General features: G+C 40.4%; 1 protein-coding gene across 1 annotated transcript in view; it reads left to right on the forward strand.

Moving 5' to 3' along the window:
- Positions 1 to 5,144: 5,144 nt before the first annotated feature.
- The window catches only part of COL24A1 (collagen type XXIV alpha 1 chain), a 413,841-nt gene continuing 400,260 nt past the window's right edge, over positions 5,145 to 18,725 (forward strand). Inside the window, exons 1-2 of the mRNA XM_047085469.1 lie at positions 5,145 to 5,200; positions 14,767 to 14,831. Coding sequence (XP_046941425.1) covers positions 5,145 to 5,200; positions 14,767 to 14,831 — 121 coding nt within the window. The remainder of the gene's footprint in view (positions 5,201 to 14,766; positions 14,832 to 18,725) is intronic.

Below are 18,725 nucleotides of genomic sequence, written 5' to 3' on the forward strand. Positions count from 1 at the left end.
CAGTGATTCTTCCCAGGTACATATGAATGAGAGTACTTACTCATTAAGAGATTTCACAGGCAGTCAATAAGCATTGTGTTCAATAACTAAGTCAAGAATGGATTGACATGTTAACATATGATCACTAGTTAATCTGTACCACAATTACTTATAGTACTTTTAACAATTACTTGTTTAAAATGCAGATTCTTGAGTCCTACCTCAGACATGCTCAATCAGAATCTCTAAGCATAAGACTCAGGAATCCATAATTGTAGAAAGCAACTCGTGTGCAATATTCTTACAATAAATTAAGCTGGAGGAAAGAAAATGTTAAGAAAATCCTAAGAAGACAAAATACATTTATAGTATTTTATTAAACAAAATCCATGTATAAGAGGACCCACACTGTTCAAATCCATGTTCTTCAAGGGTCAATTGTAGTTAATTTGCCTGATCAAAAAACTGGTGATCAAGATTTAAACCCATGCAGACTGACTCTTGATAAAGTTGATGCTGTCAATAATTCTCCCCTTCCTTCCATCTTCCCTCCCTTCCTTCCTTCCTTCCTTCCTTCCTTCCTTCCTTCCTTCCTTCCCTCGCTCCCTCCCTTCCTTCCTTCTTTCCTTCCTTTCCTTCCTCACACTAACCCCTTGAGTTGATCAAGATTCACCTGTAATCTTTTTCTGCCTTAATTTCCTCCTCTGTATAATGAGGATAATAAAAAGTGTCTACTTAATAGGATTCATTAAGAGGATGAGTTAATATATTTTAAAAATATACTTAAAACAAGGGTGCCTGGTGGTTCAGTCAGTTAAGCGACTGACTTCAGCTTAGGTCATGATTTCATGGTTCATGAGTTTGAGCCCCACGTCGGGCTCTGTGCTGACAGCTCAGAGCCTGGAGCCTGCTTGGGATTCTGTGTCTCCCTCTCTCTCTGCCCCTCCCCCACTCACTCTGTTTCTCTCTCTCAAAAATAAATAAATACTAAAAAGATTAAAAAGTACTTAAAATAATACTCATGCATAGTAAATATTATGTCATGCATAGTAAATATTATGAAGTATTTACTATATTATTATTTTTTGCACTCCTGTACTATTAGTTAATAATGTTGCATACTTTTGGTTCTGTGTCTTTTAATTCTGCATTGTTTCCCCCCACTTTCTGTAACCTAAGTTTATATCCTTGATTCTCTATTCTCCATTTTGATATTCACTTCTTTGAAAATAGACTCCACTGTTAAAATCTCAAATACCACTTGCAGATAATGAGTATATCTAAAACGGTAGCTTTGGCCTCTCTCCTGAACTCTAGCTTTCAACTCCAACAGACCTTTGGATGGTTCCAGTAGAATTTCCTACCAAGATGTCAAGCTAAATATGTCTCAAACTGAATTAGTTGTCTTCTCTGACCATTGGCCAATGGCATAATGTTTTGGTCATTCAGACTTGAAATTTCATCTCTATTTTCTCCCTTCCCAATGTAACCAGTTATCAGGCCTTCTTAATTTCTTTTAATAATGATTCTCTTATTTAGCTTTTCTATCATTTCTCCCACAGTTCAAGATACCAGCATATTTCAACACTTACATCTAACTTATCCTCCAACCTTCTCTCTTTTCAATCTTGACATCTGGTATTGATCAGTCTTCTTAAAATGGTAATTTGGAACATAATCTTTCATCAGTTTGAAGTTCTTTAGTTTCCTATTGCTCATAGACCAAATATTAAATGGTAGAATATAAACTCCATGAAGGGAAAAATTTTCACACATTTTTTTCACCAGTGTAACTCAGTGCCTAGAAGAGTTCCTGGCACATAGTAGGTATATTGAATGACTGAATGAACCCTTATTCTGGCATTCAGAGACTTCCATATTTTGCTCTCAATCTCCCTTCTGATGCACAAACTTCTTTTTTTTTTAAATTTTTTAAATATTTATTTTTGAGAGAGAGAGAGAGAGACAGAGCATGAGCAGGAGAGTGACAGAGAGAGAGGGAGACACAGAATCTGAAGCAGGCTCCAGACTCCGAGCTGTCAGCACAGAGCCCAACACGGGGCTCGAACCCATGAACTGCAAGATCATGACATCAGCTGAAGTTGGACGCTTAACCCACTGAGCCACCCAGGCTCCCCGTGATGCACAAACTTCTAATCCAAACTGATGAATCAGTTTCTTTTCCTCTGAATATAATTAAGATATCCTCTTGCCCATTTTTGTGAGTCCCCTGTTCTCCATTTCCAAACATATTATCTTTCTCTGTTCAACCTGTAAAAATCATCTTCACTTTTCAAGGCCCAGCTAAGTCCCAGGGTCTTTGGTTAATCTGTCTTGATAAATTTGATCTATACGAATCTCTACCATCCTAAAAAATCTATAGCATTTAAGCTTTACATTGTTTATTTTTTACTAGGCAAATGCCTCTGCTCCCACAAACAAATGTACTCTATTTGAGGCTATGTGTATGTACCCTTTGGCATCTTGATAAGACCTCTAGCAACTGTTCTCTTCTTGTAGTCAAAGAACCTGAGATACATTTTAATAATACTCACACGGCATTCAAATATCCACACTCAACATTATGAACAGAAAAAAATGTTTTTAATCCTTAACGATTGATGGGAAAATGGAGAGATTAAGTGAATTACTGCTTAATTCTTACCTATTCTTTCCACCAAACCAAATTACCATTCTTTAGTTGACTACTAATCCAAAAATAGAAAAAATGTAGTTTAAGGCTATTTAAGAATGACTATCATCCCTCAGCCCTGGATTTCTAGAAGGATTCCAGAAAGCTGTGGCTATTTGTTACAGAAATCAAGGGGTGGGAGGGATTTTACAGTGGTTAGAATTGGCAGGTCGCACCTTAACTAAGTGATCAAAGTTAGCATTACTAGTAATAAGATATATCAACATTATATATACCCAATATGATGCCCTGAGAAAGAGACAACACCACTCAGCATTTATGCCAAAAATATATAACCTGAATCTAATCATGAGAATATATCACACAAATCCAAATTGAGAGATCTTCTACCAAATGACTGACCGCTGCTCCTCAAAATGTCCAAGTCATGAAAAACAAGACAGGAACTTCCACAAATGGGAGGAGACTAAGGAGATATAACAGTTTTAATTAATCTCTTTGTTAATTAATTAACTACATTCAGTATAGGCTCCTAAATTAGATACTAGGCCAGACAAAGGAGATCTTAGAAAACTGACAGAATTCGAATAAGAGCTCTAGATTAGTTAATGGCATTGTATCAATGGTACTTTCCTGGTTTTAATCATTGTACTGCTGCATGTACGTTATCAGTATTAGAGGAAGTTAGGTGAAGGGTATACAGGAACTCTCTGTACTATTTTTGTAACTTTTATGTAAAGCTAAAATTATTTCAAAATAAAAAATTGAAAAATTGAGGGAAAGAAAGATGAATTAAATTCTGTATTCCTGGACAAAAACAAACAAACAAACAAACAAACACTCCCCAAATTTTTCCTGGAAAAACATTCCTAAAATTGCAAGGGTTGCATCAATCATTTCCATTCATCAATATGCTCTCTTTAACTTTTATAATATGTGTGTAGTGTGGGATGGTTTTCAGCATGTGGAGGGATCATTAGCTGTGGACGGCACCCAGAATAGACGAGGAAAACTTGTTGGAGAAATGATATTCAATGGTATACAGTAGTCACTCATTAAACAGACATGCTAAGTAGTATTTTAGGTGCTGAAAATACAGTGATGAGTAAGATAATAGATCCCTGGCCTCCTGTAATTTCCAGTCTTATTAATAAAATGATAAAATCAGAAAGTTAATTTCCCCCCCCAAAATTTGGAAGGTAGACTTCTCAGGCTGTGAAAGGGCTGTGAGGGGATCGAAGCTTATGTTAAAAAAAATGTGTTACAAAAATTGGAGAAGGTATTCAAATTGGAAAGACTGTAGTCTCTTAGCCTGTTCTAGATGCATAAACACAAATCATTAATCCATGCTCATAAGCTGGAGGAGGGCAGAAAGCAGAAATTGTAGTACAGGGGGCAGACTGAAAGTGAAGAGTGAAGGGGAGGAAAGGTAGAAAGGAGACCGTCACAGTCCGTTTATAATATGGCTTAGGCCACAAGCATCACTGCAAAAACACAAGAAAGTCGGAGGAGAATGAAGGGTCCCGCTGAGTATAATTCCAGACAGTGTGTGTGAAGAGGACGGAGATGAAAAATTGGGGATGGGACACATGCAAGCGGAAAACATCAAACTGGGGACTGCCGGAAAAAAGGACGAAGGAAGGATACTAGTCACCTACAAGTTTCGGGGACGACGAGGGAGGGTGGCGTGGGAAGCTGGAGCGTCGGGGCGTGGCCGGGGCGGCTGCGGGCCCAGGGGCTTGCGGACCGGGCGCGGGAGCCGGGCTCGGGTCGGGGGTAGGTTGCGGGGCGGAGGGGGAGGTGTGCACTGTGTTTGGTGATGTCATTGCAAGTCAGTGAGCGGTGAAATTTAACACCGGCCGGATTTGCTGCGCTCCTCTTCTTCCAGGGGAAGCAGCCGGCGGCAGTCAAAGCTGAGCGCCTGCAGTTGCCACCGGCCCCCTCGCACCAACTAGATCTCCGAAGTGGGTGTGTGAGCTTGTCTGACAAATGTTCCGGCGCGGGTTGTTTCCAAGGACTTCCCCCACCCTTCACCCCCTTCATCTCCTTCCCTCCCCCAACCCTTCTCTCCTCCCAGGCCCAAAGCTGAGGGCTCCACTGGAGTCACAGAGTCGCCTTTGAACCGCAAGTGAACTCGAGGGCTGCACTCGCGGCCGAGCTCCAGCTGCTGCCGGCGCCCCGCCGCCTGCCAGTGAGGTCTCGCCTCTCGCCCGCCCTCCCAGAGGAGCGCTCCCCCCCGGGCTTGTCCGTTACCGAGCTAGGGAACTAGAAAGCCTAGCTCGCGTAGATCTACCCTTTGCGTGCTATTTCTCCCCCCCCCTTCCTATTTCCCTCCTCCCTTGTTGTTGTTGTTGTTGTTGTTGTTGTCGTTGAGGTTTTTGGAGCATCGTTTACATGTGAGTTTTTTGTTTTTATTTTTTTCCTTTTTCATGGCCAGTACCTGCACCCTTAGCAGTTCGGAGTTGCCTTCTGTTTTCCGTTAGTGCTTCGCTGCAGGGACAAATGCATACAAATGCATTTAGGAGCCCACAGGACAAGGCGTGGAAAGGTCTCCCACACGGCAAAAACGTAAGTAGCCCAATCGCCAGGATGCAAGGGCTAGACTCACCCCTCTCCCCAATCCCTGGACCCACTGGGCGGGTCGGAGATCTGTGCTCCCGCTCCTTGGCACTTTTTAAAGTTGGGAGCCGGCGAGCAGCCGTGGCATCCTCCCCCTTGTCTCCTCAATTTGTAAAACACCGTGTTTGAAAGGAAGCCTCCGGCCAGCGGATCTCTCAGTTTATGCTAAAGAGGTCCTGCGGCTGGTAAGGAAAAGCTCGCTGGCGCGCGTCCCGGTTCCGGCGGCAGCGGCTCCCGCGGCTCCCGCGACTCCCGCGACTCCCGAGCTGAGCTCGGAAGCCCGCCGGGGCTCCAGCTCCCGCCGCCCTCGCGCCCTCCTTCCTTCTTTCTCAGGGCCCTGGCTGAGGTTCTGCTTTCTCGCGGTGCTTGTTCCGGCGTTCAGTCTGGGGATTGATGGGGTGCTGGCGGTCCTCTGGGCTCTGTGGCCGCAGCCTGGACCGCGGGGAACAGACGTGGGGCAGGGGGGCCGGAGCTGGGGAGAGGGTACCGGCAAAACCTCGGGCATCAGGGCGCGACTGCACTCAGAGGCAATCCCCTCTTGTTGTTAGGAGGCCAACACACGTGCTGCCCATCTGGGGCCGAGGCTGCGTCCTGCTCCACCGGCCTGTCACTGGGGAAGGGGCTGGACGCGGGGGCGGGGCTGCTCCTCCCGTGGAGGGTTAGCGCAGGCCCCGACTGGCACCCCACCTCCTCTTTGGGCGCTGGTACCTGCTCCCACTCCCTCACTGGGATCAGAGAGTGGAGGGGGGTGCGTGCCTGGGCTGGCTACCCTGCTTCCCCGGGAAGAGGTCAGTGGGTTATGCAAGTTTGTTTCTGGCCCCGGGGCGGGGGGGACCAAAGTGGCTGTGGTCGTTCTCTCCCCCAAGCTGCCCCTTGGGAGAATAGGTGGGAGGTGGGCAGGGGGCAGAACTGACCGTGCCCGCTGAGGGCAGGCGGAGGGAGGCGGGGCGCGGAGAAAGACCGCCTTGTGGCAGTGTTTGTGTGCACATGTGCTTCCCAGCCGCGTGCAGCCGTGCGTGGCTGGGGCTCGCCCTCTCTCTCCTCTGACCCCTTGGAGCCTGGGCGGCTGGGCGGCTGGGCTTCCGTGCTACCTAGGACGCACCTTCCCACGCTCCCGCAGCCGGACGAATCAGTGGGGAGGAAGGCTTGCAACGCTGGGCTTGGGTCCAGGTGCCCGCGACCAGGGGGGTCCCGGTCCCAGAAGAGGTCAGGCAATGCTGGTCACCTTCCCCAGGGTGGCTCACGTGGGTCGCACCAGCTTCCCAGGCAGGTTTCCCGCCACATTTCTGAAGAGCCCCTCAGCATGGACCCGCTTGGAAAGCCGGGCTCCAGGCGCCGCGGATCCTGCGGGACCACTCGCATCTTCCTGCTGATACGGGCGGGTGGAATGGTGGAATGAGCTTCAGGTCCCCGAGGGGAGGCTCCAACGGGAGAAGCTGGGTGAGGCCCTCCACCTCCTGTCCGGCCGACGCCTCCGCGTTCATCCCTGTGCCCTTCTTGCGCTCCCGGCCAGCTCCCAACCCGAGGGCTTTCCCTTGGACACTGAGTAAGACCTGCGTCGCTGCCCAGCCATCCGCGGGGTTGGTAGCTTTGCTCCATCTCGAGGATTAAAGCAGATCTTCTGCTCCTGGCCTCTGTCTTGTCTGGTTTACGCTTCCCTTCCAGACGCTCCCAGAAAAGGCCCTGCATAAATTTTTGGGCAGTTTGGGGTTTGTAAATTGGGTCCAGATGATTGGGGGGAGGGAGGCAGAGAAACGAAACAGAATGGATTACACCAAGGAACTGAGGAAAAATTAGACTACGTGGAATGGGAAAAGAACCCTGTCAGAGAGACGCTGGGGTTGGTTGATAGAGGATTGTGGGAGAACACACTGGTCTAGAAGGCCTGTCTGCCAGGGGGTACCTTGCAGCTTCCTTGACATCCAGCTTATTCCACTACAGTTGTCAGTGAGGGTGGGCTGCAGACAACTAAGAAGTAATTCAAAGAGGGGCGCCTGGTGGCTCAGTCGGTTGAGCATCCGACTCCGGCTCAGGTCATGATCTCACAGTTCCGTGAGTTTGAGCCCCGCATCGGGCTCTGTGCTGACAGATTAGAGCCTGGAGCCTGCTTGAATTCTGTGTCTCCCTCTCTCTCTGTTCCTCCCCCACTCATGCTCTGTCTCTATCTCTCCTTCAAAAATAAATAAAAACATTTAAAAAATTTAAAAAAAAAGAAGTAATTCAAAGTTACATCAGATTGCAGCCCCTTATACCTCCAACTATACACATGCCAAGTAGGGGAAAAGGTAGTTACTGATTGATCTGAGAAAACTGTTTCTCAAAAAAAAAAAAAAAAAAGTCCAACTTCCTTAAAGAATTATGCATTCTTCAATTTGAAAAAACAAAAACTGCTACCAACCCTGTAGGGGAGGGGACTTGGCAGAAGCAGCTGATTAGCTGATGATAATGTCAAGCCACTGAATTAAACCTTAGAGTTTCTAATGAAATCCTTGAGGTTTTAATTTTCCACCATCCTCTTGTGGTGAAGTTTTTGTAAGAGCAGGAGCAGTTTTTTAAAAATCACAATTCTGATTAGTCATCCAAAAACATTTACAGTTTTAAAACTGGATCCTTTGTTTCATGGGGCTGCTTTTTTTTTTTTAATGTTTATGTATTTTTGAGAGAGAGAGAGAGAGAGTGATCTCAGGCACAAGTGCATGAGTGGAGGATGGGTAGAGAGAGGGAGGCACAGAATCTGAAGCAGGCTCCAGGCTCTGAGCTATCAGCACAGAGCCCCATGTGGGGCTCAAACCCACAAATTGTGAGATCATGACCTGAGCCCAAGTTGGACACTTAACCAACTGAGCCACCCAGCTGCCCCGCATGGTCCTGCTTTTAGGCAAGTTGCTTAATGTGAATTTGTGGAAGTAATAAAGGGAGATTAAAACCAAAAGTCAGGGTTAGATACTATCGTTGTAATCACAGGGTTTCCATAACCAAGGTGGGGGGCGGGGAGGAGTTTTGAATATAAACATCTATTTCCTAGTTGGCATGAAATTCTATTCTTTAAAGTTGCTTAGTTATCTTTGCTATCAAGTAGATGTTTAAAATAAAACTGATGTCTCAAGGACAGGTATTGTAAATTATGGAAAGTAATTTTGAGTGTTGCTTAGACATTCTGCTTGGTAATCTGTGAAGTGACAGGAGAAAAATAAATTTTATCCTGGGAGTTAAAATAGCTGTGCTACTTTTCTTGCCATGCTTTGCAACTGTGACTTATTTTAGAACTTGTAACTCTGAATGAGAAGTGAAGACCATTTCCTTTTCATTCTCGTAAAGGGCTAACATTATTCTGTCATTCATTCACTCAATCATGCACTCATATATTCAACAAATGTTTTCTGAGCGCCAGCTATGTGCCCAGCATTGTTCTAAGCAGAAGGGATACAGTGGTGGAGCAAGACAGAAACACAATTGCTGTCTTCCCTATGTGCCCAATCTGGTATTGGAAAAAGAAAATGAACAACCAAGTATAACAAAATGATAAAGGTATAGACAGGAGGACACCTAGCAGTCCTGGGAAGGTGGGGTGTATATGGGAGGGTAATCCTGGAAAGAAAGGCTCACCAAAGGAAATGAAATCCACACAGAGACCTAACTGGAAAAGGCATGGAACTTTCCAGACAGAACATTAAAAGGCTGAATGGTGAGACAGCACAGTTCATCTGAGGGCCTGGAAGAAATGAAGTTGGTTGAAGCACACATACTTGAGAAGGAATGACCAGAGCTGAATCTGGAGACCAGAGACCAGATTGTGACAGGCCTTTAAACCAGGTTACTTTCTTAGCTAAACATACGGAGGTTAGGATGACCTCACTCCTTGGTCTTGGAATCAGTGTGCATATAGAAGACACTAGAGAAGTTGTATATTTATTGAAACTCAAGACCACCTGATAGTCTTACTAACTGAAGATTGACTCATTCATTTAACAATCTTTATTTAACAGTGGTGTGTGTCAGGAACTTCGCTAAGGCTAGGTAGCAATCATTTTAACAATCTCTGTGGTATTACAAGGACAGACTAGTTGAGGTATTTTTCTTCCCTGCTACTGATTGGACTCTAGACATTTTGATCCCTTGAAGTCCTTAGGCATTTACCTTCCCCGTACTTCATAAATTCCCTCTACACTTGGAAATTAACCAAAAGTTCTAATGCTTCACACTGCATTAGTTATACAAGTACCTACTGAGTTGAACTGATTGAGAAAGTCATTGTATGTAAGTTAGTGACTACTCCCTGAATCACCCAGCTTTATCCCCACTGCTGGGATGAGAAATGATTTTCAGGTATTTAAGGAATAAAGGACAGAAATTTTACTATTTCTGGATCTTTGCAACAAGTTGTCATAACAAAGTTTTTGACTTGTAAATGTAGTGTAATGGAAATTGTTGAAATTATCTATGTATATCACATGTGAATGGTTTTCAGATTATTTTGCCTTTTCCAACTGGTTTAAATTAAAATCACCAACTCACAAAACAAATTCCCTATTCCCGAGATTTCACAAGTCCTTCCTACTATTCTAACTTGAATCTATGTAGGAATGAGCTTTAGTAGCCTGAAGACATAATACCTGAGAGTCTCATGGGCAGCCTAAACAAAAAGATGCCTGGGATTCCCCTAAAGTAACTAAAACCCTTCAGAAAAGGAGAAAGTTGAATAGCTCTAAGAATTATTTAGGGAAGATGCCTGGGATGGATATTAGTTCCTTAAATATTCTGAGTATGGTCTTTGGATATCTATTTCCTGTCTGATCCCCTCCAGGCCTTCACCTCTCACATGTCTGGTTATGTTTTGATTGTGGCTTCTGTCACACTGAAAATGTGGCTAGCAGACCAGACACACAGAGTATTTCATATTGTGTTAGAAATCCTCAGATATTAAGATCATGGGTTATATTTTCTGAACTTTTATTGACTGTTACCATATTGTTGACTTCTTTTAGATCCCGTCTGTTTTTGTGTAATGCCTGAGTATATGTTCTGGTTAGTTTATATTAGTGACTTACAGTCCAGACATACAGAAAAGTGAACAAAAACAGACATGCTTCAAATATTTGAAAAGTATTCATATTTAATATACCAACTAGAGTTTTTGTTGAAGTAAATATGTGAACAAATGAGCAAACTTAGTAGACTATTTTAGGTTACATAATTAAGAGAGTTGCATGGAACTGTAGGAAGACGTTTCCAGACTTGTTAAATATCATGTCTATTATATATGGTGATTTATGGAATATCTTGCTAAATAATTTGATCTTTGTCATCTAATGCTAGTATACTAACAGGAGCCCACCACACACAGAGATTTTGAGGTTTTATATTTGGAATGTAAAATATGAAATTTGTATTATACCATCACATAATAGAGAAGTTGCCAAGACTCGGGAAATTGAAATGACCCACCCAAGGTCACAGCGTAAGTTACAAATAGAAGCAGGTTCAGTATTTTGACTCCAGTGTAGTTTTATTTTCTTATTAACCATGTTGTTTTCTCTCCAGCTTAATATGGGTTTAATTTTTAACTTATTCAAGGACTCCAGCAAGACTTAGCACTAAATGCATGCATAGTACAATGGGACAAGCACAAAGTACAGCTGATGCCTCTGAGAACTCTATTATCGGCTAATGTGGAAATGTGTATTTTTTCTTAATTAAGTGAATGTATAGCAAGTGTGATATCATGGGGGAGGAGGGCAAAACCAAAGAAATAAACAAGCCCAACCCAACCATTTTCCAGAAAGCTTGGATTTATTAGACATTCATTTCATACAGTGATGGAGTTTGGCTCTTTAACTGAGTGTGTCAATTAAGCTTGATGTCTTCTCTGTGTTCCCACTTCAAAGATGAGAAAAACAGTTAAAATGAAAAAAAGGAGAGGAGGAAACCTTTCCACTTAACCTATCATAACAGATATTTTTAAGTTCTTTTTTCTCTTCTTTCTCTCTTGGGACAACCAAGTAAAAGTACCCTTATTTTACTTTCCTTTTCTCAAGTGTTAAAAGAATTAGGTCCATAGGGAAGAATTGAATTCCTCATTCATTGGGAGATGTTACTGTTTCTCCTTTCCTTTTTAAAAATGTTTACTAATTGTCAATTTCATGTAAGAAATAGATAAAAGGTGAAAACCTGTTGCTTGTTCAGATATTTACTTAGTAATTAATCCTAAAAGGTACAATATATATGGGATATAATAAATTTACAAGTATAGCATTAAGAGTACAGAATCCAGCCCTCTTTAGGGATGATGGAAACTTCACGGAGCAGATGTTATTCAAATTAGGCTTTGATGATACTTAGGATTCTGACAGGTGAAGACTGAGAGGGCATTTCAGACACTTACAAGGTCTCTCCAGGGAATACAGTATAATGCGATATGGCTGGAGCTTCAGGGAAGGGTGGGGGGTGGTGGTTAGGAATAATGGAATCCATATTGCTATGGATATGGATATCCATATGTTCTTCCTTAGTTGGCTGTTAGTTTGGGGCATAATTAGAAAAAGAGAAAGAAAATCTCTATTTCAGTCATCAATCTCTACCTCTCTATTAGTCATCAGTTTTAATACATAGGTACACTTACATAATATATGGCTCAACTGATTTGTCATAATCCCCTAAGATCACCTGGCTAAGGGATGTTTGATGTGTTCAGGTTTTCCTGCCTTACACCAGGAATGGACTTGTTAGCATGTCTAGAAAGAACTTTATTTTTCATTTTTCTCCCCTGAGGTCATTGGGGAAGTCTATGAGTTGGCTGAATTGCTAAATGAATAGTGCCGGTTGCTGTACTCTTCATTAGTTAGCTTGCTCTGAACGAAAAAGTGCCCGTTGGGTTGTTTCTAAACTCTAAGTGAGCCAGATTACCTTGGGGAGTACAGCTGATGCCCCTGAGTGTTTCCTTTCACATTCCATTTTCTGCTAAGACAGCATAATTCTGATGTACTCTCCTTCGGTAATTATAATCCTTACTTTTTAGTCTCACTGATATATATCCTGTCAGTTATTTTGTTGAAATATAAATTTGAAAGGGAAAGAGCTTCTTTCTACTCAAAGTCTAGATCACACTGGGATCTATCCTGGAGAACCTAGAGATAGCATTTTTATCTCACACAGAGGTCCTCAACTTGTTTGCACAGTAGAACCAGGTGGGGAGTGTTTAAAGATCTCTGTACCACACACAAATTAAAATCAGAATCTGTGGGACAGGGGGTAGGGAGGGCAGGACCTGAGTATTAATTTTTAAAACTCCCCAGCTGATTCCACTGTGCGGTGAAGATAAAAAACAGATCCCAAACAGGCTTTTCATCATCTCTTGAGCATCATCTGTTCCAGAACAGTGGTCCTCAGAGTGTAAACCCCAGACATACAGCACCAGCATTGCCTAGGAACTCTTTATAAATGCAAATTCTCACCCCCCACCCCAGACCTAGTGAGTCAGAAGCTCTCTGGGTGGGGCCCAGCAATCTTTAACAAGCCCTTCAGGTGATTCTGATGCATAGCAAAGTTTGAAACCACTGATCTAGAGCAGGAGAAAAGTATAAAACAAAACACAAGGGTTGGATAACCTAATGTTGTGTCATAAAATTAGATATATGTGATTTTAACAAAATATTTGTGTTTTAAGTACAATGTAACTATAAATAGAAAATGTTCTAAATTCTTTTTTTCTCAGAGTTTGGTATATGCACAATCTATATTAGAATCTCCTACTTAAAAATGTATCCAAACTGAGGATTCACTCCAAATTTATGATTCATAATCTCTGAGACAAGCCCAGAATTTACATTTTTCACAAGTTCCTCAGGGGGTTCTTTTAGCAAACTAACCATTGTTTTACATGGATGACACCATACATAAGAGTCTGTTATACGCTTCATTAAAATGTTATGGTTCAGCCATTTGCCCATATGAGTTGAGATTTCTGTAATTATTCAGTTAATTAGTTTATAGAGTTGGCGACAGTTTTAAGTATTCTATCAAAACTGTCTTATCAAAGCTGTGCTCTGTACTGAGCCTGACCGTAGACTGCACATTTTTCACTTACTAAGATATGGTTAAGACCATTTTAATACAAATGATAGTTCCATTATACCAAAGAGAATAGTATAATTGTATATTGTTGGCCCACTTTGTAAAAGATTATCTTTGTTATGTTAGCATGCTCCTTATATGAGTTGATAAAGATAAAAACATTTATTATTGGTAATAAATAGGAAATGTGCCAACTGCTCTTAGTATACCAGGAACTTTTAAGAAAAAATGATTTTCAGATGGCTTTGTAATCACTCCTTACAGAACTACATTTTGCACAAATGTCATTTGAGGAGTCCCTGGTTTAGAATAGAAAACAGAATCGGGTAATAAAATACTGTTTTCAGCAAGCTTATCATTCCTTTTTGAATTTATCTCTGTGAATTTCACTTGGGTGGTAGATATAGCCAATTATGAAGACTCCTTAACAAAATCTATCAAAAGTTTGGTTATACTAAAAAAAAAATCACAAAATATTTTTTCTTAGCTATCGATATGAATGAACATTTTGATCTGCGGTGATTGAGTACAATGCTCAAAATTACTGCAAATCAAAGTGTTTGATGTTGACATCTACAGGCCATTGCTGTTTTCTGAACTGAATGGAGTATCATGAATTTAGTGCAAGTGACATTCAAATGGCTTCAATATGATAATCAAAAGGATTTTACATATAAACATTTATTTAAACATATCACTGTTGGGGCACATGGGTGGCTCAGTGGATTGAGCATGCAGCTCTTGATTTCAGCTCAGGTCTTGATCTCATGGTCATGAGATCTATCCCTGCTTCCAGCTCTGCACTGGGTGTGGAGCCTACTTGAGATATCCTCTCTCTCTCTCTCTCTCTCTCTCTCTCTCTCTCTCTTTCTCTTTCTCTTTCTCTTTCTCTCTCCCTCTCTCCCCCCTCTCTCTTTCCCTCCCTCTGCCCCACCTCTGCTCATCCTCTGCTCTTTCTCTCATTCTCAAAAATAAATTACTTTTTCCATCAATTTGTAAACACTGTGGTTAAGTGACTATAAGTTATGTGGCTTTGTGTAAACATATTACTTTGTATAAAATTGCATGTATGATAATTTGACATAATATGTGATAATAATAATTAATAATATCATTTATACTTGTTCACATTTATGGAGTGCTTCCTGTGTGCCAGGTACTGTTTTGTGTGCTTTACATGAAAATTTTTAATTTACAAAAACCTTATGAGATAGATCTAACAGATGAAGAAACACCAGGGCAATAGACAGTACTCCTGAGTCATACAGTAAGTGGCAAAGGTGGAATTAAATTTGGAGCCCTTGCTCTTAACCAATATGACTATTAAAATACTGTGTTAATTAAAATAATAGCTTACTTCTTAATCACGCACTAGAGTTCATTTTGGATTTTATATGATTTATAGGTTGTAAATATCCTCTAAAATCCACCCCCTTTGTTTTTAGGAAACTGATTCTTCATTTTATTGTGCTATGTGTGGCAGACAGTGCTGTTCATGCACAAGAACAAGGTAAGAAAGCTACCTTGCTACGTATTTGCTTATATAAAAATTCTGCTTCCAAACAGCAAAGTATATGACTGTAAAATCGTCATAACCTTAACTTCAACATGCAATAATAAAAAATTCTACCCAGTACAATGAGAATGTAAGGGTGAAGAAACCAATTTTGGGGGGAAATATGACCTTTAAGAAATTACTCAGATCTTCCATCTGTGAAATTGCTTACATTTTTAAGCAAACTCTCTATAAAAGGGAAGTTGTGTACAGTGAAAAGGCTTTGCTTGTGACTTCATTTTAAGTGGGAGTTCTTGGGGGTGGTAAGCTGTGACTGAATTACCTTTGCACTTCTTGAAACAACACAAGCATATACTAAATGTTCCATCTAGATTTACATCATTAAGAAACAAAATAAAATTTGCATACCAGTGGGTTTGGGATTTGATTTAAATGGAGAGGTTTAGAAAATAATTCAATGTTTTCTTTTTGCTTGCTAGCTAGTTGTTCTGGTAGTATGGTGATAGAGTTTCAGGAATCTGTGTATACTCTATTTATTAAGCAACATTTTAAAAAGTATCTTGTATTTGACACATAATATCTTAATTGCCAGTGATTGAAATTTAAGTAAGATAGTGTCTCTGGCCTCAAAGTGTAAAAACAAGTGTCTTGTCAAAGGTTAAAAACTAAAACGCCAAAGTCAAAGAGAAAAACTATGAAACTATGCTGGATCTACAGACATACTACAGACATCACCATGTCCCCATTATTATTATCATTATTTTTTTACTCCTCTGTCTTACATTAGCAGGGCTGCCAAATTATTCATTCTTACAAAACCAATGTTTCAATTCAGTGACCAATTCAACAAGCCACTTGGCAATTTGTTCAGTCAACTAAATATCAGTAAGAAAGAGACAAGAAAGGGAAATATGTATAGGTAGCAAGAGGTTGCACAAAGGAAGGGGTGCTACTGTATCTGATTGACCAAAGTGATAAGTAGGTAAGTATTCTCGGCCAAGTAGCATGTAGATGAATTAAAATGTATCTTGGAAGGCATTTTCTAATTCTGTTTTATGGGGAAATGGTTAAAATAGGTCACATGTCACATATAACTTCATGAAATGCTATTCTTACCGAGTCATTTCTGTTACTTTATTTTGCTTTAATTAACCATGAAGAGGAAAGAAACTATATCTTCTGGTTCATTGTTATTACTTAAACCTTCTGAGAACTTATCGTGTACCAATCCCATGCTTGTAGAATATATATTCACCCCTATCTCATCACAGGGTTTTTTGTAATTATGCCCGTGATAGAATTGCTGGAAATAAGGTTAAGAAGAATAAGTAACGACTCCAAGGGTTACAGGATAATAAATGGAAGAACTAAGATTTGAACTCAAGTATTTTGATTGTGAAGTCTACAAATTCTTTACAAGTAAGCCTCCTGGACCACAGAGAAGATCAGAAAGAAAGAAAATTGCCATTATTAGTTACATATATATTTTGCTGGCACTTATATACATTATTCTAATCTTCATAATGAACCTGTAGGATAGAGATTATAGATAAAGAAACTAAGACTCAAAGAAGGAGCTTGCTCAGGCTCATGCAGTAGTACTTGAATCTAGGCTATCTCTGACAACAACAAAAAACTCTTTTTTCACTACACATCTTCTTGCTTCATAATTGCCATCTGCTGGAGTCATGAGTTTAATACTTTACAAAAGGTAGCATTATCAAGATATTAAAAACCGAGGCAAAGAAAGATGTAAGGAAAACTGAATATTTTTGAATAGATTTTTAAAAAAAATTCGGAACCAATGAAGGAAATAATATCTTTCAACCTTAAGATTTCATTTATAGAATACAAAATAATGCTCCTTTATTTCAGGGTGTACTTCACAATTTTTAGTCTCTCTATAACCATAACATTTTATTGTGAGTTCTTAATAAAAAGAAAAATCTTGTTAAAACCTCTTTAACATCCAAAAATTGGATACTTCTGAGTTAAAAAAAAATGAAATGAAAACAGTAGTGTGTTATCAGAAACTTAGAAGTACTTTTTTCCTAAAATAGATTTTTTGTTAAATTGGCATGACACAATAATGTAACATTTAATCAGGAGTTGTCACTATCACTAATTCTTCTCAGATACTCCAAAAGAATTTTAAACCTTCTTTGAAAAAGATTTTCCAAAAAAATACCAAATATTCCAACCATTTGATTTGGGTGGGGGATGATACCTTCTAGGAGCTAAAATTCTCCTGTTCTTCTGTGGATTGGTAATTCTCTAAACTTCCTGTAGAGTTAATGCCTTGCATCTGTGTTAAATCCAGTGTCCTAGAACTCGTGTTTCATTTTCATCATCCATTTCCTTAGTTGAATGGAGTGTATCATCCAGTGGCCTCCTGAAAATGTGTACATTACATTTCCAAAAATGTGTTTATTTCACACATGAGCATGAGGGTAATCTGGGTGGGTACAGAATTTTAGGCTGTAAATAGTTTTCTCTGTTTTAAAGACATTGCCTTCTGCCTTGCAGTTCAAGAAATCTTTTATACTAATTCTTTATAGGTGACCGTTTTATTTTCTTTCTTAAATATTTCAGATCATCTGTTTATCTTTGATGTTTTGAAATTTTACAATAATGTGCCTTGGTACAGGTCTTTTTTCAACTTCATGTGCTGGGCATTCAGTAGGCCCTTTCAATGTAGAAACATCTTTCATTTTCTGGGAATACTCTTGTGTTAGTGTTTTCTTTCTATTTATTTTATTAGAGAATTGAGTAGGATGTTTTTGTCATTAATATATAACAAAACAACAACAAACCAAAATTATACTGAAAGCTTAAAAAGGAGGTAATTTAAAGAGTAAATTTAGCATGCAGGGATATACTTAGCAAGGATCTGAAAGAATGAGATTTAAAAAAACACACACATTCATCTTGATATGGCAAGAAACTTAAGAAAGGTAAAAAAAAAAATTGAGATTGAAGAATGCCATGGAGTGAGCAGATATCATCGAAGGAAAAATATGTGAGGGGGCATTGCACCAACAGCAAGTTTAAGGGTCCTCAAGATGACTTTCAGTCTCCATAATGCTCTAGAAGACTCATAGAACCAAGTGAAATCTGTTATACTCACTGTTATGGTTTATTGCACCAGGGATATAGATTAAAATCAACCCAGGGAAGTGACACTTGAGTTAGGGTCTAGGAAAGTCCTACATATGGAGCTTCCAGTTTGTCTTCTCTCAGTGGAGTCAGTGTCAACTTTCCCAGCAATGACATGTGACAATATGCCCAGGATATTGCCAACCAGTGAAACTCACCTGAGCCCTTATGTCCAGAGTCTTTATTGGGGCACCGTCATGTAGATGTGGTGGACTGCCCATGTAGCTGACCTCAGTCTCCAGGCCCTCTTGAGCCACATGACCAAAGCTCTTACTATAAATCACATTATGGGACTATCTTATGTGGTCCACAACCCTCAAATAAACAAAAATATTTTTATCAGACAAGATATTCAAGAGCTTAAGAGAGTACACCCTAGGAGCGAAGAACAAACATGCCTGTTCTTTGGGCAAGGTTAAATTTTTTACTACACAAGTAGCCTATAGGCTTTGGGTGCCATAGTGGAAAGGGTGGGAGGACTTGAAAAAGTGGAATCAAGATGGGGGTCCCAATGATTCACTTGTATAACTTGACAGTTTGCAATAAAACCACCATACCACTCACAGTTATAAGGATATTCTTAAATGTGCCAATCTACTCAACCTCATCAACTGTGTCACAGACTCACCATTTCATATGAATACCAGTGAGAAACTTATTTTAAAATGAAGTCCTAAAACATTAACAAAAGAAGGGGTGTGCCTGGATGGCTCAGTCGGGTAAGCATCAGAC

The sequence above is a fragment of the Lynx rufus genome, unplaced genomic scaffold, assembly GCF_022079265.1.
Source record: "Lynx rufus isolate CCGP_SWC_20201006 ecotype Redwood Valley unplaced genomic scaffold, mLynRuf1.p SCAF_2, whole genome shotgun sequence".
In the NCBI taxonomy this organism is placed as follows: Eukaryota; Metazoa; Chordata; class Mammalia; order Carnivora; family Felidae; genus Lynx; species Lynx rufus.